General features: G+C 51.3%; 5 protein-coding genes across 5 annotated transcripts; 1 reads left to right on the top strand and 4 right to left on the bottom strand.

Annotated features, from left to right (window-relative positions):
- Positions 1 to 236: 236 nt before the first annotated feature.
- On the bottom strand, positions 237 to 2,762 carry NPR1 (Nitrogen permease reactivator protein; the record flags this gene model as incomplete). Its single annotated transcript, XM_049253462.1, has 3 exons — positions 237 to 979; positions 1,038 to 2,340; positions 2,445 to 2,762. 3 exons carry the CDS (start codon positions 2,760 to 2,762, stop codon positions 237 to 239), a joined length of 2,364 nt encoding a protein of 787 aa, XP_049107544.1.
- Positions 2,763 to 3,865: 1,103 nt separating this feature from the next.
- MRPL19 (mitochondrial 54S ribosomal protein YmL19) lies at positions 3,866 to 4,393 on the bottom strand (the record flags this gene model as incomplete). The annotated part of the gene is made up of 2 exons (XM_049253461.1): positions 3,866 to 4,198; positions 4,262 to 4,393. The coding sequence occupies 2 exons, from the start codon at positions 4,391 to 4,393 to the stop codon at positions 3,866 to 3,868; spliced, it is 465 nt and encodes a 154-aa protein (XP_049107543.1).
- Positions 4,394 to 4,951: 558 nt separating this feature from the next.
- Positions 4,952 to 6,375, top strand: SVF1 (putative cell survival pathways protein; the record flags this gene model as incomplete). Its single annotated transcript, XM_049253460.1, has 5 exons — positions 4,952 to 4,971; positions 5,053 to 5,262; positions 5,351 to 5,775; positions 5,841 to 6,217; positions 6,277 to 6,375. 5 exons carry the CDS (start codon positions 4,952 to 4,954, stop codon positions 6,373 to 6,375), a joined length of 1,131 nt encoding a protein of 376 aa, XP_049107542.1.
- A 1,932-nt stretch (positions 6,376 to 8,307) lies between these two features.
- LOZ57_004416 (uncharacterized protein) lies at positions 8,308 to 9,342 on the bottom strand (the record flags this gene model as incomplete). Its single annotated transcript, XM_049253459.1, has 1 exon — positions 8,308 to 9,342. The coding sequence occupies one exon, from the start codon at positions 9,340 to 9,342 to the stop codon at positions 8,308 to 8,310; it is 1,035 nt and encodes a 344-aa protein (XP_049107541.1).
- Positions 9,343 to 10,374: 1,032 nt separating this feature from the next.
- Positions 10,375 to 23,532, bottom strand: DYN1 (dynein heavy chain; the record flags this gene model as incomplete). Its single annotated transcript, XM_049253458.1, has 3 exons — positions 10,375 to 10,830; positions 10,896 to 23,194; positions 23,250 to 23,532. The coding sequence occupies 3 exons, from the start codon at positions 23,530 to 23,532 to the stop codon at positions 10,375 to 10,377; spliced, it is 13,038 nt and encodes a 4,345-aa protein (XP_049107540.1).
- Positions 23,533 to 23,638: the final 106 nt, after the last annotated feature.

Here is a 23,638-nt window from a genome sequence, read left to right as displayed (position 1 = left end):
TAACTATGGCGTATGCATGTACTGTTCTCTTGTTTTCCTTATTCACAAATAAAAAAAAGCACTCCAAACCGTAGAACCAGAACAAAAGCATTTAACACAACTGGACCTACTTCGTCCCAGGAAACGCCGCAAAGTCGCCCATCAGCCTATATCTAGTATGTACATAACTTCCAAGAAAAAAAAAAGAGGATGAATTTTCATATAGTAACGCCCCTAGAAAAACAAAAACTTGAAAATCACTTTTTATTGTTATTTTTGGCTGGAGGCGGGGTTCCAGAGGGTGGCTCCAGAACATGTGTATGGTTAGGCGCATTAATAACTTGACCAGACTCTTCCTGCCTGCAAACCTCGCGGGTACGAACCCAGTCGTCCGAAAGAACTTCTTCGAGAGTAGCTCTCTCGCGCGGGTTAACCTTTAGCATACGACTGATTATTTGTCGGGACTCTCGAGGTAGCAGTCGCAGGAGCCTCCAGGGGCCTTTGATAACTTCGTGCCGTTTGGCAGAGCCGGAGCCAGCGCCAGCAGATGATTGTGCCTGGTTGGTAGATGTTGGTAGCGTGGACTTAACGGCCGCAGTGGGTTGCTCGGATAGAGCTGGGGTATGGTTCGGAGGAATGTTTTCACAATTTTGTGGGGTTTTAAGCGTAGGGTTGGGGTTCGAAGACGCCCCGTTGCCTTGGGAATATCGAGATGTCTGTGAGCGTCCACGGTCTGCTTCATGAGAGGAATCTGCTGTAGACGTAGGTTGTGAGTTGGCGCTCTCTCGTGGCGCAGGGTCAGAGAATGGCGTCCCCGGCGAAGGGGGAGAAACAAAAAGGTTGAAAGAAGTATCAGTGGTACGGGGCTGTTTCCACGGGAATCGGCCCAGGGACATGCAGCAAAAAATTATCGCGAGAGACCAAATGTCTGTTGCACGAGCGTCGTATCCCTTTTCCTTGTAAACCTCCGGGGCCAAGTAGGGGTCTGAACCAACAACTCCTAGAAAAAACAAAGTCAGACAAAACCAATCGTGCAAGCCGAAAGACTGTATACGTACCCGAAGCAAGGACGATGTTATTCTCAAAAGGATACCTAAATACGAACGCACTGCCGAAATCAATCAGCTTCATTATTCCGCGATCGTTGACCACGACATTGTCGAGTTTGAGATCCCGATGGGCGAGTCCCATGCTGTGAAGATAAGTCACGCCGTTGACAATCTGCAAGAAGGAACATGCAATCTCTTCTCTTGTCATTTTACCAGTCATCACACAGGCAAACAAGTCGTAAGGGGCGAATTCCATGACTTCGTACCAGCGGCTATTCTCGTGAAGAATATCGAGGGTCTCGATAATGTTTCCATGGTGTAGAGTGGAGCCAATACAAAACTCAGCCGTCACTTTCTTCGCGTAGTCTTTCTCTGATTCCCATTGGTAGCGCTCTCGGAATTGTTTCACGGCAAAGGTTACACCGTCACTGTTTCTCTTAAGCAACCGCACTGACCCCCCAGCACCAGATCCTAGAACCCTACCCAGCTTTCCATATTTGGACTGAAGTCCATGGTCATCAGCGAAGGGAACGCTAGGGCCGTGGGATCTGAATGGGTCAGCCTTGCTTGAAGATCTCGAAGAGCTTTTCTTGTGAATTGAGGCAGGCGACTCGGCACGTTTTTGTTTGGCACCCATTCGGAAAAATCGCTTCAGCTCTGACATTGAGCCATGTGGTTTAGGTTTCTCCAGATAGCCATCAACTTCCTGTCGGGCGTCTTTTTTCCCGAACAACTTTTTATCGTGTAACTTGTCCGAGACAGGTAATATGGCATGGCCGGGATGAGGTTTAATTGGTCGACGCTTTGAATCAAGCCCGCCGAAAATGAATCTTTGGTCCAGCTGAGAAAGATTCGTTTGCGGGGGCGGCATTTTGCTCCGGGAATACGGGTCATTTTGGTCTCCAAACGGAGTGGCAGCAGCCGAGCCAACAGCTGACGACCCGATCTCGTATCGAGGCGACTGAGGAGGGCTGTCTTCGGGAGGTCCAAGAAAAAACCGTGGTCTGCGGTGAGATTCTTTCGGTCTCGCGTTGCCGTCGGACGTAGACGACGGCTTTGTTGATACTGGGCCCGACGAAGAGGAGGGTCTTGAGCCGTGCGCGGCGGGCGATCTGGAAGCATCGCTTTTACTTGAAGCTTCGTTGGAAAGCGATGACTGGGGCGTCATCTCAGGTTGGTGCAGGATGCCGCGAACCATCTTTTCTCTCGTCCTATCCGCATCATGGGCGCCTAGAACAGGGGAATGCGATCCCGACGGAGGCGGTGAAGGCCCGTCTCGAAAGTTGCGCCTGATGGAATCTCTCGATGGCGCCTGCCGTATCTTGTTAGCACAGCCAAGCTTCGCCTTGGAAGGCGCGGCTATGATAAACATCTTGGGAGATGCCCGCCAAGCGAGAGTATAGAAAGTTCACGTACCCTAGTCGGCGGCAGGGAAACAGGCTCAAAAGCAAAATGCTGCATTCTAGTCTCCTGAAACCTTGACTTCTCTAGCTTGATCGCGAGATCCTGCAATTCTTCCTGAGGTTCCTGGAGTATGGGCGGGCGGGATTCTTGATTGGGGGGCATTTTCTGGCCGGGGAAAGCGGTCGACGTATAAATACTGTCCTGAGGGTCGATTTCTTGGGTTTGGGAAGCAAAGCGCACGGTAGGTGGCTCAGCGGTCGAACGTGACAAATCGCCGGCATTGGCCATGGCCGGCGTTGGGAGCTGAGGATCCGGAGTCGTCACCGGCATCTTTGGTCAAAAAATCAGTACAAAGTACAGTTCCGAAGAGGGGCAAAAAAAGAACATAAAATTAAAAAAAAAAAAAAGAGAGGAAGGGAAGTATGGCCAGGTACAGACCTTTGTTATATCTCCCTGGAGGCGATGTTCCTGGAACGTCTCCTGGCTCACACATCCCGCGGCACAGATGCTGAGTCTTGGATCACGGCGGCTCTCAGCTACGTCGCAGTGTATGCGCGCAGCGTGCGTGTCGGTGGCGGCAGAGCGAATTTATCGATCTTGTATTCGCTAGTAGCGGTTGCGACGATCGAGGCAGCAATGCCAGCGTCACAGAGGAAAACCGGGCAAGGCAGCACACAGGGAAGAAAAAAAGATGATCTGGCGGGACGCAGGTTGCGATCAGTCTGACCACAAATGACGGGTTGGCGGGGAGTGGGGGGGAGGTCGCTGGGAACGTGGCGGCTTAAAGAGCGCTCAGATGAGGACGCAGCCAGCAGGCGGCAGATCAGCGAAGGTCTAGAGCTGCAGGCCCGATTGTGAGCCAGAAATCACTGTCTCATGCAGCAACACAGTGGACAGAGTCGAGATTCTTTTGCTTCCTCGGCGGAAAATCTCAGCTTATGACATAATGTGGTCTCGGAAACAGACCCGATACACGCTGTGTTTGCTTGGTTTGCGCCTGTCGGCCACTCAGCGTGCCGCAATTAGCTGCCGCCGCCCGCAAAGTTACATTCCGGCGGCTGATGCGCGGTAATCTTACCGTGGCGGTACCGGCCTGCGCGGCGAGCGAGTCACGTGCAGAGACGGATTCACGTGAACAAGCGTCCAGCGCTGACTAAGCCGGGTTCTAGAACCCTTCCCGAATCGGACCGGCGTTGACGACCTTCGACAACTCGGAAGGCCACGCAGGATGATAAGGAGAGAACAGTGTCTAGAACGTCGTGTTCGGGAGTTCAGTATTGGTACACCTCTAAATGCCACGCGAAACTGCGCATATAATACAGCTCTGACCCAAAAAAAGAAACCGGACGCAAGAGCACCCCTAAACGCCATGCAGTATCCCAGGTAGCTATCGGGCATCGGCCCGGCTTTGGTAAATAAACGTTGTATCGCTCTCACGGTACAACGCCGAGGCCAATTGACTTTGCCTGCGCAATCACGCTTTTACACAGCCCCTCCATGCTCAAGCCAGATAATCTTGTCTCCGTCTGTTTTATTTTCGCGATCTCGTAGACGTGCTTTAAAGAAACCGAACCGATGGTTTCATGGCCTGCTTTTCCTCCCCCTCGTAACCGGCCATCTCGCTCATTCACTTTTGCCGCCTGTAACAGAAGCCACGAGGTAGTTGGCGTTCGCAGTTCGAAGGTAAACGATCGATCGGGGCGCACCGTCACTCGAGCGGGAATAGGAACGCCTGTGTTGATATGAGCGGTGCGCGCATTGAATTCCTATTTATGATGATTCTGTCAGTGAGTATATTGGAAAGAAAGGTAGGCTGCAGAAACCCTTACTTTGCAGAAATCCATGCTCTTCACACCTTTGCTTCCAAGCGCTGGGCCGACGGGAGGGCTGGGACTGGCCTGGCCGGCCCCCACTATCAGCTTAACAATCTGATCTTTTGGTGCAAGTTTTCGAGCTGCCATTGTGGTGGTATATCCCGGATAAACCGGCTTTTATTCTTTCTGCGATATTGCGGACAGCTTGGGCAATGCGATTTTCAGAGACCTGTCACGTGGGAAATTCAAGCCCCTGCCCTAGCTACTATATTTGGAAGATAACCAAGATTACATGCTTTTATTGGCCAACCTTGTTATGCTTAGTCATTGCTTATATCAGCCGAAGTATCTCATGTGGTATCAAGAGTAGAAGTACCATAAAAGGTCATAAAAGTGTCTAAGAAAACATTTTAAAAAGCAACCGATATTCACCTATCAGAGACCTCAAGCCTTGAATTCAGCATACTATAGCCCTTGTTCTGTTATGTTAAGTACGAGTACCAGGTTGAACTCCCCGCCGGGACTCGGCAAGGCTAACGGCTCTTGGCCGGAGCAAGTTTGATCCGGGCGTGAGCAATCACCGCCCTGCCGACTTTTAGGACGGGGAACGCCCGCAGAGGAACTCGCAGCCCGACGCCCTTGTTACCACGCCCTGTTATTCCGTACGCCCTTCAGAATCCTACGGCGCCCCTCAACCCTGCAGCGATGAACTGGCTGAAATCTACGTGCGTGCAGTCCCACTCCAGGAGTTCCTCCGCCAGCTTTTGTCTCGGCAACTAACCACTATGTCATCATGGGCACTGTAGGTTGGCCAGCGTCGCCGGCACCCAAGAGCCCATCTATGGACCCGCTGCGATCCAATCTGTTGCGGAACAAACAACCCCGTACACGGTGCTAACAAAGGATGATCTGAAATGGAAGGCCATGCAATCTACCTGCGTGGAGACCCAGACTTTCTACTTTTTGTCTGACAAGGGCCACATCGCGATGGTTCAGGTCATCTACAGCAATGTCGCGTGAGCCATCTTCAGCCGTTGTCCCGCAGGCCCCCTCCCCCTCCCCCCCGTTCCAAGTTTTGTGCTGAATGGTGCGTTTGCTCTGCAGTGGTCTTCACACGACATGCCAATTCAACACGAAAATTTACTCCACTGATGAGGAGAAGCCCCACCTTTGGCACACGGACCCGGTTGAGAACTATCTGTTCGACGAGGACATGCTTTCGTTTGGCGGGGACAACATTGCAGTAACTCTAAACGAAGAAGGGACGGCATATACCATTAAATCTGCTTTGAACGAGAAAAGCCTGATCAACCTTACGGTGACCAGGGCGTCTCCAGGTTTTTTTGCGGGGAAGAATGGTACTTCCAACTTCGGCACCGACCCCGAGCGACCGTGGGGTAGCATGCGCCATGCATTTTGGCCTCAGTGCAAGGTTGAAGGGTCAATTATAACGCCTGATGGCGAAATTGACTTTGCTGGAAGAGGTTTCTTCGTGCATGCGTTGCAGGGAATGAAACCACATCACTTGGGTATGTGGCTCCACCGCCTGCTCGCTTTTTTTACGTCCATACGGGAATACTGATTTAGGGTCTAGCGACGCGATGGAACTTTGCCAACTTCCAGAGCGCGAAGTACTCCGCCATGATCATGGAGTATACCACCCCGCCGTCGTACGGATCGACGGTCGTGAACGTCGGCGCCGTCGTCAAGGACGGAGAAATCATCTACGCGGGGACGTCCAACACGGCGTCGCATGAGAAGTCCACGCACGACTCCGACAACGACTGGCCCGAGCCCAGCCACATCAAGTTCACGTGGGCCGGCACGACGCGGGATGGCAAGGAGTTCAGCGCGCTGCTGGAGAGCTCCCTTGGGCCTCGGCTCGACAGGATAGATGTCATGGCCGAAGTGCCGGGCATTATCAAGTCGATCGTCGGCAGTGTGGCGGGCACGAAGCCTTATATCTACCAGGTCAGAGCAATGCAGTCCGCAGTAGAAAGGGCTAGATTACTAACGTCAAGGAACAACAGTTTTCCCCTCAGGAGAAGGTACACTTGAATATTAAGATCGGAGACGAGGAGATTGTCGAAGAAGGCACTCTCTACCTCGAAGCGACGTTTATATCCTAGAGACAAAGGCTGCCCGCTCGCGCGCGCTGCTTATTGTCACCCATTGGATCGGCGTTGGAGTTGAAGTTTTGGGGGCATGGCCTCACGGGCAATGATTTTCCACGGTATTAGAAACATTTTTTTAAAATCTTTCCAGGGGAAAAGAAAGATGTAATCTTCCATGATCTGACGAGCGGGATCTTGCTGCGGTGATTGAGATATTGATTGCTTGGCTGCTGGCGCTTGAGAATAACACACAGGACTTGAAATGTGCATATGAATAACACAAGGCCATTCATGAAGAACATAATAGATACCATGTGCAGACTGTTCCAGTCCCTTTTTCTCTTCTTCTTCTTCTTCTTCTTCTTCTTCTTCTTCTTCTTCTTCTTCTTCTTCTTCTTCTTCTCTTCTTCCAACCTTCATCCCCGTTTTCCATCTACAGCCCCAAGCATCCGTACTTCTCGACTTCAAGCACAATCATGAGTCGTATCGCAAAGCGAGATCTCGCGACGGCCATTCCATTCCACACCAAGCCCCTGCGTCAAGGAGTGGGCTCACATGTGCCCCAACGACGACAGTAAGTTGCATGCCTCTCGGCTTCATTCACCGCATCGCCACGACGGCTCTTCTCTACCACGCAGCCTGCAGACACTTACGAAAACGCCATTCCAATAGCCGCAAACTCGACCGAGATAACATCTTGGGAATCAGTCAGTCACCCTTGCTGCCTGCCTCTCTTCCGACCAAATAAATACTCACCGCGTGGGGCCGCTCCAGCCAAACCTGCCATTCGGTATAACTACTCCAACCTCTTAAATTCCCTGCCACTGACCGGCTCTCGACGCAGACGGCTTGCGCGGCGCGCCGGCGTCAAGCGCATCAGCGGCGGCATCTACAAGAAGATCCGCGGGGTGATCCACGAGCGGCTCAAGCTGGTGGGTTTGGAATATGACCCCTTCCCTGGTGGTGGTGTGAGAGGGCTAAAGAGGTCGCGGGTTCAAGATCCTCGGGCAGGTTGTGGAGGTGCTGGAGTCGAGTGATACGCATCGCAAGGAGAGGAAGGTTGGTTTGTTGGTTCTTGGATAACCAAATGGTGAGCGGGGCTGACGTCTGGGGGCGGGGGGTGTGTGTGTAGGTTATTACGTCTCGTGAGGTAAGGCCGACCCGAGGAGATAGAGGTGTGTTGCGGTCAGGCGGCTGACTGGTGGGGTGCGAACAAGGTGGTCTACGCTCTGCAGCGGGTAAGAAACGGTCTGTTCCACTGTTCCGCAGATATCACAGGTTCTGACATCGCTGCTTCAACGTGCAGCTTGGAAGTCCCGTGTACGGATTCGGGAGTGTGTTCAACTGATTGCTTGCCGGTGGGCGGTTCGATGGGTCTTGTTGGGAGAGAAATTGGTGTCTGGCGGGCTTAACTACTGTCTAATCGGTGAGAGTGTACAGAGAGGTGTATTGCATACATCAGACAGGATTGAAGGTCTATCAACTTGCACACCGTTCCGTTGTTTCTTCGTAGAGCCACCCACAACTATAACCCGTAAACTACTCCGTACTCCGCGTGCTCGTCTGGGCAGACATGGTGGTGGTGGTCTGGGTGTCTTGCGGCAAAGCTTGTTCGTCATAATCTTCGCAGCGGACCGCTTGGCGCCGCGGTGGGCTGAAACGGCGCGGGTGTCAGCGACGCACAAGGCGGACAGACAGACTAACTAGTAGCTACTCACGCGGGCCCGTCTGACGCGGCGGGCGTCGTCGCGGGCGGGCCAGTCAGTCAGTCCGTCCACCGCTAGGGAGTTGGCTACGGAGTACTCCGTGCGGAGTAACTCTCATATCTGCTCGTCTGGAAGTAAAAGACGGGAATAGTCGGCTATGGCTGATTCAGAATGCATCGCTAATCCGGGGTATATACATGATAGAGATCGAAAGACAGATAGAGAACAAGAGTAATGATTACTATAACCCCCGCTCGACGGCGACGACCTGCTCGAGGAACGCGCGGGCCCAGCGGTCGCGGCGGTCGAAGACGGCGTTGAACACGGCGGGCAGCACGCGCGCGGCGTGGGCGTGGTCGGCGGCGGCCACGGGCCCGTCCAGCGCGCGCAGGCGGCAGTTGGCAGCCACGGTCTCGAGCAGGCGCGTGCCCACGCCGGCGCGGCGATGCGGAGCAGCCACCGCCCACGCGCGCACGAAGCCCGTCCAGCGCGCCGAGCTCTTGCGCCGCCGGGCCTGCCGCCCCGCGCCCATGCCCGCGCCCGCGCCCGCCAGCATGCCCGCCGCCGCAGCGTCCGGCCCGGCCTTGGCCACGCGCAGCACCACCGCGCCCACCACCGCGCCGCCGGCACCACGTGCCACCACCACCTCGTCGCCGCGGCCACCGCGCACCGCTGCTGCTGCTGCCGCCAGCCCGTGCACGCTGCGCGCCGCCAGCCACGCCGCGCCGTCGTCGTCCACGCGCGCAGCCGCGCCGTCGTAGCCGCGTAGCCGCCACCGCACCGCCACCAGCGCCAGCGCGCCGCCGCCCACCCACGCGGCGGCCAGGAGCAGCGCTGCGTCGCCCGTCGCGCCGCCCGTGCTCAGCAGTCGCTTCACGCTGGCCAGGCACAGCAGCACCAGCACCGCGAGCACGCCTGGGTGGGTCGTGATTGCGCGCACCGCGAGTTGTCGCTGCTCGCGCACGCTGGCGGCGATGAGCGCCAGCGCCGCCGCGGTGTCGTCGTCGGTGACTGCGGGGCCGATGGTAATAGCTGGGGAGGAGGAGGAGGGTATAGTCAGGGTGTTCTTTTCGCCGGTGGATGGGGGAGTGGTGTGGGGTGGCCGGAGTGGCGGAGTAGACGTGCTGTCGAGCGTTGTGGTGGTGGTGGTTGATGTGGTGATGGTGGTGGTGGTGGGCAGCGGGCTGTACAGCTCCTCGGGGTACGACGCCGACATCTGCAGGTTGGCGCGCAGCGACGACAGGAAGGCTGGAGTATCGTCAGCGATCCAGCCCATGTAGTTATTTAACAGCTATACTGCACTCACTGATCGGGATGCGCAGGCCGGGAATCTGGTCGCCGCTCGGTAGCAGCGGCGCTGCCGGCAGACGCAGCTCCTTGGGCTTTGCCGGGCGCTTCATGGCCGCGCACGGGCGGTCAGCGCATGCGAGTGCAGTTGGCTAATTAGTTGAGTAGTTGTAATATAACTACTTGTAGTGATGTTCTCTGTAGCTCTCGACGCCCACCCAACACCTCGTGGGTCTGCGATGCCGCCCGATATCAAAAAGCAGGATAGTAAATAAATAAATAAATAAAAAAGAGAAACAGAAAAAAAAAGACGATAAAAGAATAATAAAATAAAATAAAAAAAAAAAAAACCCTCCCGCCCCGCCAAGCCACCGCCCGTCTTCCCCTCACTCGCGCGCCGCCCGCCTTTTTGTTCTCGCTCGCCCGCCAGCCAGTCGCTGGCCTTCAACGCCCGCTCTTCCCACCACGCAGCAGCTGAAACAAAGCCCCAAACGCCGCCAAGCCGATCGCCCCCAATCCAACGGCCGGCAAGCTCCAGCTCGCGGAGGGAAAATCCCTGTCCCGGGCGGCCTTGGCGGGGCCAGGGAGGTTTCAGCCTGTCTTGCTTGGAGCATGTTGGAGGGTCAGACAGGGGAGAAGGGGGCGAGTGTGTCTGGAGCCGGCGGGGACGAGAAGCGGCGTTGTTTATATGATGATGATGATGATGGTGTCGGATAGATGAACGGGAAGAAGAGGTCTAGTTGGCGATCTATAAACAACATTTCGAGAAAGTAATCGAGAAAAGGAATAAATAGTCTTCAGGATACACAGACAAAAGGAAAAAACAAAGGAATGCCAGGGTATCCGGACCGCATTGAAAAAAACACACGAAACATCATCCCAACGCCGTCGACGAGACGAGCAAAACATTCGATCGGCTCAACAACCGCCGCTGCGAAATAACATTGTCGCCGATCCGCCGTCCAAAACAAACACACAAGAGAAATCCTCTCTCCGGAAACGTTTCGCCCGAAAACACCGTCTACATCGCCGCCGCGTCCACCAGCAGCTGCTCGCCCTCGTCCAGCAGCGTCGAGATGCGCGCCACGTCGGCCATCAGCCGCCGCCCGTGGCCCGTCAGCAGCAGCTTCTCGGCGTTGCCCGGCAGCCCCAGGTACGTGGGCGGCTCGCGCTCCGGCAGCCGCTGCACCCACGCCAGGAACTCGCGCACGCCCGTGGCCGCCGGCAGCCGCAGCGCCGCGTCGTCCACGCCCGCCACCAGCCCGTCGTGGTCGTGCTCGAATGCCGCCGCCCGCACCACCTGCTGCACCAGCTGGCCCAGCGCCGCGAAGTCCGCCGCGTCGTCGATCTTGCCGCCGTACGTCTCCGTGATCAGTGTGCGCAGCAGCTCCCACGGCAGCTTCTGCGGCGCCACGTTCGACCGCCCTTGCGCCACCGCGCCCACCCACGCGTCGATGATGAACGCGCAGCACTCGTACTGTTTTTGTTGCAAATGTTAGCTTATCGGACTACCAGTCTCGCCGTAAGGTAGTTGACACTTACATCGCTGTCGTTGAACTCCCAGAACCCTTTCCACCCCAGGCTCGGCGCGTATCGCAACCGCTCTTGCACCACCGCATGCAGGAACGAAAGCAGCAGGTAGATCCGCGCCTTTTCCACCGGCGGCTGGCTGGCCCGCTGGCTCAGCGACGAGAGCGAGTCCTTCATGTTGGCGCGGATGCCCGCCGGCTGCTCGTACATCAGCACCCGCGACGCCCGGATCAGGTTGACCGGGATCCGGGGGCTCGACTCCATCGACAGGAACAGCCGGAAGTCCGCGTGCGGCTTGAGCGAGTCCAGCCGCTTCTCCAGGCTCTGCAGCCACGCCGGCGCGAGATGCACGTTCTTCACCAGCACCCAGTTGCCACTCGACGCCGCGTGCCCGATCGCCTTGTCCGCGCTCTCCAGCCCTTCGTTGGACCCCATCGCGATGTTCGCGCACGTTGCATGCATCCGCTCCACCAGCCCGTCGACCTTGTAGCTGGCGTCGAACCCAGGGCTCGAGCTGAGCGCAATCGGCGTCGTGGCCGTCACTTGCTCCACCACTTCCTTCAGGTCTCCGCTGCCTTCAAACAAGCTGCGTCCGAACACTGTGCCGACGAATTTTTCGGCCGCTGGCACAAACCGGTCCGTTCGGAACAGTTTTACCAGCAGAAGCGACCGAAGTTGCTGATCGATTGCTTCGGTGCCGTCCTTCCACGCTGCAGGAACGTAGTCTTCCGCCAGCTCCTCCGAGAAGAATTGCTCCCAGCTCTGTGTCTCGACATTGGATATGACGTCTTTGAATAGAGCCATCTGAGCAACCTTGGCCATGATGTCGTCCTTGAGTTCCGGGTTGGTGGACACATCGCCCTCTTTGACGTTCGAATCTAGGATGTCGTCAATGATAGTCCGGTCCATCTGGTACGGAGAAGCCTGCGCAAGAAGCATAGCAAGCGTAATCCGATCTTTCTGCAGTAAACCAAGGGAAGTTCGCTGGAACGTAGCAATGAAAAGATCACGTAGGATAATATCAACTCTGGCTGCATGGTCTTTTTCCTGCGCTAGACGCTGATTATTATGGAGCACATCGTTGAAAATGTCCACAAAGTATTGGAGGGAAAACTGGTAAAAATGGTTGAGGTGGTGTAGTTGTTCGAGAACAGCGAAAACGGAGCTGCAGGATCGCGCAACGATATTGTACTGCTGCGTAATGCTCTCCACCTCCGTCATCACACCCTCTGTCTCATGCATCTTGTTCGAGATTTCTGCTGCTTCCTTCTTCAGGGTCTCAAGTGTTTCGATAACATTGTCATCATCAAGGATGTTCCCACGGGACTCGTTAAGCGCGCGAAGCAGGCGTTTCTCTAATTGACGGAGGTGAATCTTAAATTCGCCTTGTAGTTTGATAAGGTTAGTCCTTCGCTCATCCACGTCGGGCCGCTCCACTTTAAGCACTTTATTGAGAGACTGGGTCTGCAGACTGCTTTGCGTGACTGTGAAATTGACAAATGTGGTTCTGCTGCAGACATCCGGCGGGAAACAGGCAGAAGGGTCTCTGGTCGACAGGAAGAGTTTGAATGCTGGTGAAAAGTCGATTTCCTGTCTGCCAAGCTGGATAAGCACACGGCCACCCGTCTTTTGGTATTCTTTGTTGAGGACGTGGTTGAGGATCGGGTCCAAATGTTCCGCATCCTGGATAAGGATCGGATTCCCGAACCGCAAGGCACTCTCGAGCTGCTTAATAAACGAGTCGTCGAGGAAGCTCGTCACCGTGAGTTTTCGATCTTTGCTTTCCTTCTGCAAAAACTCCGTCACCCGGCCAGATGGGTCAACAATAAGGGGGTACCTATTGAAGCGTTTGAGGATGATAGCGTTCTCTGTGCATAGGTCATCAACGGGAAGAGAGTTTTCCTGCCAGGACAGCCTTTCATCTGCGTTGGAGAGATACTCTGTGATAGGATTATGGGGCTTGAAATCGATGCCCGCTTGCGCGAGCTGGTGTACCCAGTCGTCAATCATCGCTTTGCGGAACTGTTGGTCATACAATCCCCCATACGCAAGGAAAGCAGCGGCAATCAGAACATCTCCAACCAGAGTAGATATTTGCGTCTCGAAAGACTTGCTTCCCTCCTCCCAGCGAGAGCGTTCTGAAGACAAACTATCCAGTAATCGGACGCTTCTGTCCACCTTGAATTCGACTCTCGACATCTCCGTTTTGATCGCCTGAGTCTCACTGATGAGGGCAGCATATTCCGTCTTGTAGGTTGCAATGCTGCTTTCAAGGTTGTTGATGGTATTCTCAATAGCCTGCGCCTCCGCTTTGGTTTGCAGGGCCTGGTCTTCTAAATCGCCGACTTCCTCTCGAAGTGGGCCAACCCGATCCAAAATTTCTGAGTAATTGACTTGTGCTTCGACCCATTGTACCAAGGGCCCACAGGCTTTACTGGCATGATTGACCCTTTCAAAAGTGAATACATCTTTCGACAAGTATTCATTCTGCATCTTGTTTCTAAGTCCGCGAGTCATTTGTCTTTCGTTGTCATAGTTGACGATACTGGCAATAAAATCGTCTCTGCGAATAATCCCTTGTATAGTCTTCCAGCTGTCCACCTTGTGCCCAAGAAGAGTGCAGACGGATTCCAGGGCAAGACGTACGCCAGCCGGCGGGTTACCCATGGAGCGAACTTCAGTAAGGTGCTGTCTTTTGATGTTGCTGACACTCTTTTTAGCTTCAATGACAGCCGGTTCCGCTCTTGCCAGATCGTTGAGAACAATTTCTTTTCGTTTGGCAACTTCTTGTTCCTGCTTTTCAAGTGCTGCTTGGATTTCAAGAGAAGCTGCTTTGCGCTGTTCAGCCTCGCGCTGATCGGCTACCATTCGCTGTAACTTCTCGTTGGCCTCGGCGTCTTTCTTTTCGAGCTGGGTCTTCTTTTGAGCCAGACTTGCCCTCAAATCTCTAACTTTATCGACAGTTTCTCGGAGCTTTTCTAAGCCTACGTTAAGATGACGCTGCTGCTCCTCCAGGTCCTCTCGTTTTTCATTGAACAATCTAACATACTGCGCAACAAAATCGAGATAGTGCCGAGGTGTTAGGAATGTCGTTTTGCCTTGTTGTTTCTGAAGGCGCAGGTTAAATCTCTGCAGGGAATAGTGGATGTAGACCATTGAGTTGATCACGGTATCGCGATGAGAAGCCGGGAGGGAAAGACCTCGGTATGCCACTAGGATGCTATCCGGTGCAATGAAGTTTGATTTGTCAAGGTCAACGGACTGTGTCAGTTCATACCCAACTTGGAACAACGCTTGGTCCGACCAGTCACCTAGCCAGTTAAGTACGCAGCGGTTAAACAATGCCGGACTGGTAGCAGCTTTCGAAGAGAGACCGTCTTCGGGAGGGTTCATAGTAAATACTACATGAAGATTCTTGACGATTTGCTGCGTGAACCATTTGTAAAGTTCTTCTTGAGAATCAAGCAGAAGTCCCTGCCGCTGTGCCCCCTCTTTACATGCAGTCATCAATGCGGCAAACTCATCGCCCTCAAAGAGACCCGGTACTTCAGCATTAGCAAGGAGTGTATTCATTCGTTCTAAGAACCCTGAGTCTAGAACGTTAGATTCGTCCATGATGAAACAAATCTTCTCTCCCTTGCAGCCTGCTCTGCGAAGCACACTTCGAAGATCTTCATCGAAATCCTCGGCAGAATACTTGCCATGAACTTTAATTTGGAAGACTTTCAAGCCATTCATCCAAGCAACAAAACGCGATAACGTGGTTTTGCCGCTACCACTCACACCAATAAGAATGAGATGACCCTGGGGTTGTCGGAACACTCGGTCAATACGTAGTGCATGTTCTAAGACATCATTAAATAGCACAAGCGGTACATCAACCTCTTCTTCGCAAAAGGTCTTCAGTCTTGCCTTCACGAAGTCACGTAACTGTTCCTGGTCGACCGGAATATAGTGTTTTGAGAGCCAGTTAGAGAAGAGAATAGGTCCCTTCAATGCCTGCTGTTCGTCAATTGTTGGGAAGTGGTCTAAGGCGATGCGTTTCACTGTATCCGCTGTCCACTGCCTCTCCTCCTCATCCACAAGACGGTCTTGGAACAAACGCAAGGCTTCATGGGCCCATATTCTCACAAGCCCTTCGACAGACAGGGTTTCAAGGGGCTTGATCGCTTCATATACGCCCCGTACCCATCTCGTGAGCTCTCTTGGAGAATACACATAGTGAGGTTGGATTTTAGGCGTAAATCTGGCTTGGGATTCTAAATAGAATTGTACCATCGCTTTCGTCAAGGCTTCAGAGTAGCCACGAAGCATGGGAATGATCTTAAGTACTGCAGCATTGAACGTGCCGTAGATCTGTAGCAAAGACACTTCTCCAGGATAGTCAACCATAATCAAGGGTGCGTGACGAAGGAATCTCTCTCCAAGGGGGGTTCTGCCAGCATCAGTTGGAGGATTGCAGGCTCCAACAAATTGAATGCGATCCAATGTGACCCAAGTCTTATCTGAAGTTCTCCAGAATCCATTTTGCTCAACAAGCTGCCTAAGGAAAGAAATTGCTCGTTGTGTTCCATATCGATCTGGTGCTGGAAGATTGATCTCATCACAGAAAATAACCAGCCAGCGTCCAATCTGACTTGGAGACATGACCACGCCATTCAAGGTCTTCTTGTACTCACAATACTGCTCAAATGTCTTTATCAGTAAATCTGGCGTCGTTGCACTAGAGAAGTTAAGCCCAACAACCTCCATGTTTGGTAGCTTGCGAAGAGCAGAAAACAAGGTCATTGTTTTGCCAGATCCAGGGGGTCCACAAAGCAGGAGGGGTTTATGCTCTGCAAGCCATGAGTAAAGGACATCTTCATGCCGAATTGTATCTAACGTCGGTATGATAACATCTGTTTGCGTAACTGAATGGGTGTTGACTTCTACTGATGGCACCTGGGACTGCCAGGTCGCCCATTCACCTTTGGGTAACGTAACATCGAAATCGATGAGAGATGTTGAGTCACTAAGTAAGGGGGTGTCGGTGATCGAAAGTGAGGCAACAAATTCACCAAAAGACCTCCTCTCCCCCAGCGGGCAATCACCAGTCAGCGACCAAACAAGGGCCAATAGCAGCTTTTTGGACAGATAAGCATCTATCTGGTCTGGATCCAACGGGAAATCAATGTGCTGAACATTATATTCGAGGATAGTACGGCATGCCTTGTTGAGTAAACTGAAAAGGGTGTTGAGTGCCCGAATATCGCTGTATTCCATGATGTGATTATACTTCGTAGCTTCTTCTAGAGCTTTTAGAATAAGGTCGCCCCCTTGCAAAAGCTGCTCTAAGAATTGTGCAAGCGTTTTCTGCACGTCAGCTGTCTTGGAGGAGGTCTGACCGGCGGGAACACTATCATCGTCGAGGTCTTCAAAAGTTCTAGTCTTCAGTGATTCGATATAGTTTGTCACCATCATACTGGGGGTCACCGTATCATCATTGAACCATACCATACCACATCGACTAACCGTAGCAAGGGTGGCGTACTTCAAAGTCTCGACCTCGAACATGATACGAACATTCGGAGGAAGATTCAAGCGTTCCCCATTGGGTAACGTTAGCAACTTGTTGTCGTCTAAAACACTGTTCAAGTTTTCAACCCATTCTGGGTCAACGTCGCCATCAAAGACAATCCAGTGTCGTTTGGAATCCTCACCGCGCAGATTGTCTACGATTTTTCTCAAGATACCAGTAAAAAGTCCATCTGTCCATTCCCGAGTTGTGTTGTCGAGGTTTCCATATAGGGCTTCTTTGGACATAACCTTCGAATCGATTACATGGCAAACGCCTTCAACGCCCTCGACTTTATGTAAGGCCTGAAGGAGTACGTTCCAGGCCGAGCTTTTCCCCGACCCCGACCTACCAACCATCATGACCCCATGGTGTATACTCTGAATTTGGTACAGCTGCAAAATTTTCGAAATCCAGGTATCTGTTGCAACAAAATTTTTCCCAGCAGCGATTTCACGAATCGCTTCTGCTAGTTTTTCAAAGTTAGCTGGAACGTACTCGACACTCGGGAAGTCTTCTGCTTGAATTTGCAGCATAGTTTCAACATCTTGACGAATAAGTTTAGGTGCAATCGTCTCTCGAACGCTTTGCACAATAATCTGAGGCTCGACAACCTCATCTGGGCCAAGGCTGCCATCAGATTTTGCAAGGCGAAGACGTTTAAGCCCACCCGAGCTCACAAGTACGCTCTTCAGAGCACGAAGGCCAAAATCATAGTGTGCCTGTTTCGTTAGGCGGGCAGAGCAATGGTCGAAAAATGGAACCGTTTGGCGTGATAATACTTTAGCTTGTTTAAAACCTTGAGAGAATAGCATTACCTCGGCAATGAGCTCCTTGTCAGGTTTAGACATCGCAACACTTCGGAAAAGTTTCTTCAAATTATCTGGGAGATTTGATCGTCCCGCATATCCAGGATTCATTGTGATAAAGATTCCGGTATTGGGGTTGACGCGAAGACGACGGCCAACTAGCTCTATTTGAGACTTAGCTTCATTTTCGGCATTCTTCAGACCAATCTGTATGTTTTGAATTTGTTGTGAGACAGCGGAAAGAATACGTTCTTCAAGACGGTTAAACTCGTCGAAACATCCCCAAGCACCCACTTGACAAATGCCGAGAAAAATTCTCCCCATTGCTTGAAAGTCAAATGTATCATCACAACAGAACACAAGTGTGAATCGGCCAAGTTGCAGACCTAGGGCTTTGACGGATTCTGTTTTGCCAGTTCCGGCAGGACCATAGGGGGAGCCGCCCAACCTCTGGCACAAAGCTTGAGTGAGAGTGAGGAAGCACCGGTCAGTAAGTGGAGTGCGAACAAGACGTTCAGCAACACCTAGATATTCGAAGCCATAGTCCAACTTTGCGTTTGCCATATGAACATGAAGCCGTTGAAGGAAATCTCCTTCAGGACGGTAGACATATCGCATCTGTAATAACCAAAGATAGTGCGCCGCTGATGAAGCATTGGATTCAATCAGCTTCGTGATTGCATCTCGTTGGTGGACAAATTCGGTAATCATGTGCTCGCACTTCTTACGCATGATGGGATCGAGGTCTCCAAGAACGGTAACAGCCAGAAGGTCGAGAATTCTGACACCAGCATCGTATAGAACCTGCAAGCCGGCGCCGCCATCCTCAAGAGCTTTCTGAACAGCACTGGTCCAGACAACCTGGCTTCCAAGGACAACAATTTGCGCGGGGTAGTTAGCAAGGTATTCACTAAAAGCTGTTCGGTCTACTTCAGAGGCTGAGTAGATTGGTTCAAACTGTTCGATCGCTTCCGCAAGAAGTTCAGCTAGTGTCAATTTCATATTTGTCTCGAGGGCAGTAAGCCAGTCATTGATCCTTGGGGTCTTAGCAAGTGAGACTTCCTTCTTTAGCCTAACTTCTTCACCCTCCTTTGAGGTAAGACCAACGATACTCCCGTCATCGTCCATTACCAGCCCTGATAAACCTGCAAACATCTTTTTGAAATGTTTTGCAACGCGAAGTGTGTCATTACTGTTACCAATAATCTCCAGCAGATCCTCATCACCAACAAAGTAGAAACGTGGGAAAGAAACTCGTTCACGTTCAAGGTATTCGCCCAAGGCCTTTTGAATTTTATTGAGAAGTTCAGCCAGTCTCTCCAAAGATTTTTGAACACCATTAATAGCCAGGACATCCAGAACAAATGGTGATTTGTAGACTTTCTTCATAACAGCAGAGAACTCCGAGTTTATGTTTTGAAAACGCCCCGACTCTAATGGCAACAAATGTTTGATGTCCGCATTGCCGGTAAAGACACCTTCGAGGTAGACCCACTGTCGCTGGACATCAATCCAAACGTCGAAAAGAACATGGACGCGATTCAACTTGTCCTCCCATGCCGTGGCATCCTCTTCAAATTCTTTATAGTAGGGTGAGTGTCTCATTGCTTGGAGGGAGTTCAAGTTCTCGCTGCACTTGGCAAACAAATCATCGAACCCTTTGATTAGACGGCACTTATTCTGATAATTGACAAGGTCCAAGGAATAGCTTTGCCAGGTCTCGCGAACCATCTTGAGAAACTCTTCCAGAGCCATCTCCCCTTGAGCTTGCGTGATGATATCACGAATGACAACCTCACTAGCTACGAGATTTAAATCCCAGACATCACCGAGGGTCAGGGAGATAAGAGAAAACCTGTTGCCTGGTTTCAAAGCCTTGAAAATTTTCTGCCAATGGCGCTCACGTAGTGCTTCAGATTTCATATCGGCAAGCAAGGGGTTGGTCTTGAGAAGTTGACGAAGAATGCTTTGAATATATTCAAAAGCAGCGTACTGTCTCATCCGGCTGGGCATTTCTTTCGTCATCCTGATGAGCCCGTCAAGAGATTGTCGAAGCTTGCGGGGTTGGATGCTGTTCCAGAGCACGTCCCTTAAGTCATTTAGACTCTTCCAGATTGTCGAAAGGGCAGCCCACACAACCATAAAATCTTGAACCTCCTCAAGAACAGTAGCAAGTACAGTTTCTGCCGAACTTGGTAGATCAAGTGCTTCTTTCGCTTTAGAGACCATTTCGGATTCAGACCGTAGGCCCTCAAGGCGGGACTGGAAATATCCGAGGGTTCTCGATGCCTCGTCGGGCGGTGTGGAGCCAGACACCGGTTTCTGCTCATTCCACTGCGAAACTATCTCAACGATCTTATCGTTGATAACTTGGTCTTCAGCGGTGATCTTGGCTCGCAAGGCATCGGTTTGATCTTGCACAGTTTTGCTTCTACGTTCTAAGATGTCATTTAGAGCTAGCCATTCACCATCAACTTGCTCGATATGAAGCCAGTCATTAGGAAACTGATATCTCTGGCGGGCAAGAGTAGCTTGTCCCTGTCGAAACAGATCAACTTCTACTTCCCAAACACGAGCTTTCCGTTTGCATTGTTGAACGATTGTGATAAAAGAGACGGCGTGGGCAGTCGAGGATGCTTCCAAAGATTGTCCCTCAAGATCTCTTCGAGCGGCTTGCAGCTCTGCGTATACTTCCCGCATACGAGTTCCAAGCTTCCCACCAAATTTGAGTAAGATTTCGCGTTGCCATTGGTCATATTTAGCATTAACTTTAGTTTGAACTTGTTCGTAGTCGACGGTGATATTTCCAAAGGACTTTCGTACGTCGGATGTATCGAAGGTCGCACGGCTCCTGCGGATCTCTTGTAACAGTTGCAACCATTGAGTTAGGTCCTCGCCAAGTACACCATAGACATGAGAGGGCTGCAAGTCCCACAGAGATTGAAACTGTAACCATTTTTCAATATATCCTGAGATTGATTGGACCCTGGCCTCTATCGTAGAGTATACCTCCTTTAATTGACCAGCACAGTGTCGAGGAAGGGCAGAAAAGTTTGTTTCAGAAAGAAGCGATTTATCTGCATGAATAGAAAGCTGGTATCTCGAAGACTTGATTTTTTGCAAGTTACAAAGAATCCCAACCCATTGATCAAAGTGTGAGATCCAATTGGCTCTCGCAAATTCCAACGGAGGGTCAAGATGCATGACTTGGTTGCGCATTGAAATTTCATGGAGAAGCTTGGGAAATTGAATAATATGCATTTCCATTTCTTCGCTTCCTGTGTCGAAAGTATCTCCGTGGTATTGTTTATGGGAGCTTTCATTTGTCGCGTCTTGGAACGACTGGATCCAATGTCGTATGGCTCGACGCAGGCGATCTTGAAGAATAGATTCGATCTTGTTGTTGAGATTGGAGACCCAGAAACCAAGGTTAGTGTAATTTTCCAAGTTTAACTTATCAACTGCGATCTGAATCTGGTCCAGTCGCTGGCGAAAAGCTGCGCCATCATACGGACAAGATCTGAGTTCAATAACTATTTTCTGAACAGACTCGTCGATAGAAATCAATGTAGCACATTTAGACTGCAACAAGGAAGCTGACACAGCGAATTCGCGAACAAATTGAACATGTTTACTTTCTCCGCGGGTGGGTGCAACAGACGGATCCACAGAGCCATTCGCAATGCTCTGTTTGACATGGAGCTCGTAAGAGTGAATGAAAGATTCCCAGCGTAATGGCAATCCCTTCATTATCAGTGCCTGTACATCACTCTGGTAGCCAGTCAGCAATATAGCTGCCTGTGTCATGGATGCAATCGACCGAATAGTTTGATGTAGTGTCCTGACACTTTCCATTAAGCTGATTGCGAAGGGATACACACGTTTAGCCTCCTTAGATACACTATTGATTGCATGAGGTATCTGGAAGTTCAGCCAGACAAGGTTTCGAACTTCCTTAAAGAGTGCAATAATCTGGGAGTCGAAGTTGACAGCAAGCTCCAGGACATTTCCAGCTGCTCGATTTCGGGAAATGTTGAATAATCGCCCAGATATCGTGATATTTCGTCGTTGAACATCGTGTAGCCAAGCTTGGAAAACAGGTCGAGTATCAAGCTTCTTCCGAAACATGTTGCTTTCAGCTTGCAATTTCTGTCCTTCAGAATGCAGGTCCCAGTCTTCTCCCAGAACATCTTCAACTTTTCGCATATATCCATCTAGTTGACGCTCAATCTGTTTTGCCCAAATAATTGCACCAGATACGGGAGGGAGGTCTCGTAGCTGAGCCATTGCATGCGCTTCTGAATGGCCATACTGCTGCTTGAATCGCTCATGTAAAGTGGCGATGTCTTGTTTTACATTATCGATTAACTTGGTCTGGTATTCTCCAATTGCGCTTCTAATCTTTGGGCGGACAAGCAAAGCATTGAACTTCGAGAAGACTCGGAACTTCTCATTGGCATTTTGAGCCGTAGCAAGTCGATCACGCAGTCGTGCAATGATTAAATTTTCTACTCGCGATGTTCTTTCATTGTACGCCGTCTCTTCCTGAATCCACCGCTCAGTGCCTTTAGGTGAAACATCCAGAACGTCTACGTCTTTTAGCGGCGCGTAAGCTTGCCTCACTTCCTCCACAGCATCGACATCACCAATCTCGTCGACATTACTGGGATCAACATTTGAGCTTGTTGAAACTGCGATTGGTTGACTTGCTTTAGGTCCAAGGACATTCATAATCGTGCGTTGGAGCTGCTCATGGTTTGTGCGGAAAGTATTTATATATTTCAAGCGGTCCTGGGTCTCTGCATGCTTTGATCTGATTTTAATTGGAATAAATTTCTCATTGCGGCGTCTTGTGGCGTCGCGGGCAACGTTGGTGAATTCTTTGATATTCTCATCCCACGCACGCCATATTACTTGGGCAGCGCGCATCAGAGCTCGAAATTCTTTGAAATCCAAATGCATAATCATTCTTCCGTTGATTAAGCCGTGTATCCTTGAATCAAGGTCCCCAGAAATTGCTTCGACTAGAGACAGAGCACGCTTGATAGGGTAGGGGCAGAGGCGGAGCTTTTTGTTTAAATGAGCAAAAATTAAATTCAGCGCTTCCTCAATTTTCTGGAGTGAAGTTGCTGACTGCAATTCATGGAGGGGGAAATCCCGTAGCAACTGGTTATATTTTTGAACTGTATCCGCCGCCTCTTTGAGCCCAGTATCCGCGACAAAGCTTAGGGTAGCTTGATATCGTTTCGCATGTCGTAGAATGTTCATTGTAAGCTGCACCCCGTCTGCTTGAAGCTGCGCTTCGATACCCTCGAGGGCTGTTTCCATATCTAACCAAAAATTGATTTCCTGGGCTGCAGAGCCACTGTCTGGATCACGCGACATCTTCGTAATACTCTGGATTGACTTAATCCACCCATTGACGGTGCTTTGAATACTATTGATGACCATATGGTTATCAAGTACAGAACTCGGAATAAGATCCACGGACGGTTTGACACCTCGCGCTTGTGCCTCATTTAAAGCTGTTTGTACTATTTCATGCATCGGCAGGTTTAAAACTGGGATTTCAATATTCTGCTGGAGATGCAATAAACTGAGTTCAAGCTCCGCGATCTTCTTCTTCGCACCTGGCACTCCAGTTTTCGCATCTGTATCACCCCTTGTTTTAGCACCATCTTGGCCTCTTGTGCACGCCTCAAAGTATGGCGCAAGGCCGAGGTGAACAAGGGAGTGAAGTACTTCATACGGAGACACTGAAGGGGCCTGCGGTAGGGCTGTGGAATTCAATGCAGAGAAGCCTGGTAAAGTGAGAACTTGGACTTGAGATGATATGGGAACGGTGGAATCGAGGGGAGACGGCGACTTGAGAAATGCAACAGCGGCAACAGTGGTCGATGATATAGATATCTCTGGGCTAAGTGTGTAAATATACCTAGTACAAGAAGCTATATAACAGATAGCTGTTAGATGAGTCAAGTCAAGAGTCGCAACAACACATACAGTCTTCCTCCTCAGTCCCATTGATCTCTTCTGTTTCCACAAGCTCCTTATGAGCGTAGACCGCGGTTTGCGGCTCAGATGCAAATTGAGTGCATCGTTGAAGCGTTTCAGAGTATTTGGCCTTGGATAGCAGGCTTCCGGAGCTCTCTAAATCCTTTCGTAACGCGCCCAAAGTTCCCTGGAGGACCTCTGCCAGATGTTGAACGACAATAGTTGGGTCTGTAGTCGGAAAAGTATTTGGCGAAGTAAGGCCATTTGACACCCCTGGCGAGGCGACCTCCATCCTCAGGCGGTTATAAACCCCAGTCGCACGCGCTCATCGAGAAAATAGACCTAGATATGGCGGTTCGAAGTCATATGTATACCCACTGATCGTGTAGTGGCTGTTG

Source organism: Ophidiomyces ophidiicola, assembly GCF_022830035.1.
Source record: "Ophidiomyces ophidiicola strain CBS 122913 chromosome Unknown scaffold_18, whole genome shotgun sequence".
Taxonomy (NCBI): domain Eukaryota; kingdom Fungi; phylum Ascomycota; class Eurotiomycetes; order Onygenales; family Onygenaceae; genus Ophidiomyces; species Ophidiomyces ophidiicola.
The sequence above is the reverse complement of the archived record's forward strand: the minus strand, read 5'-3'. Positions and strand labels throughout refer to the sequence as shown.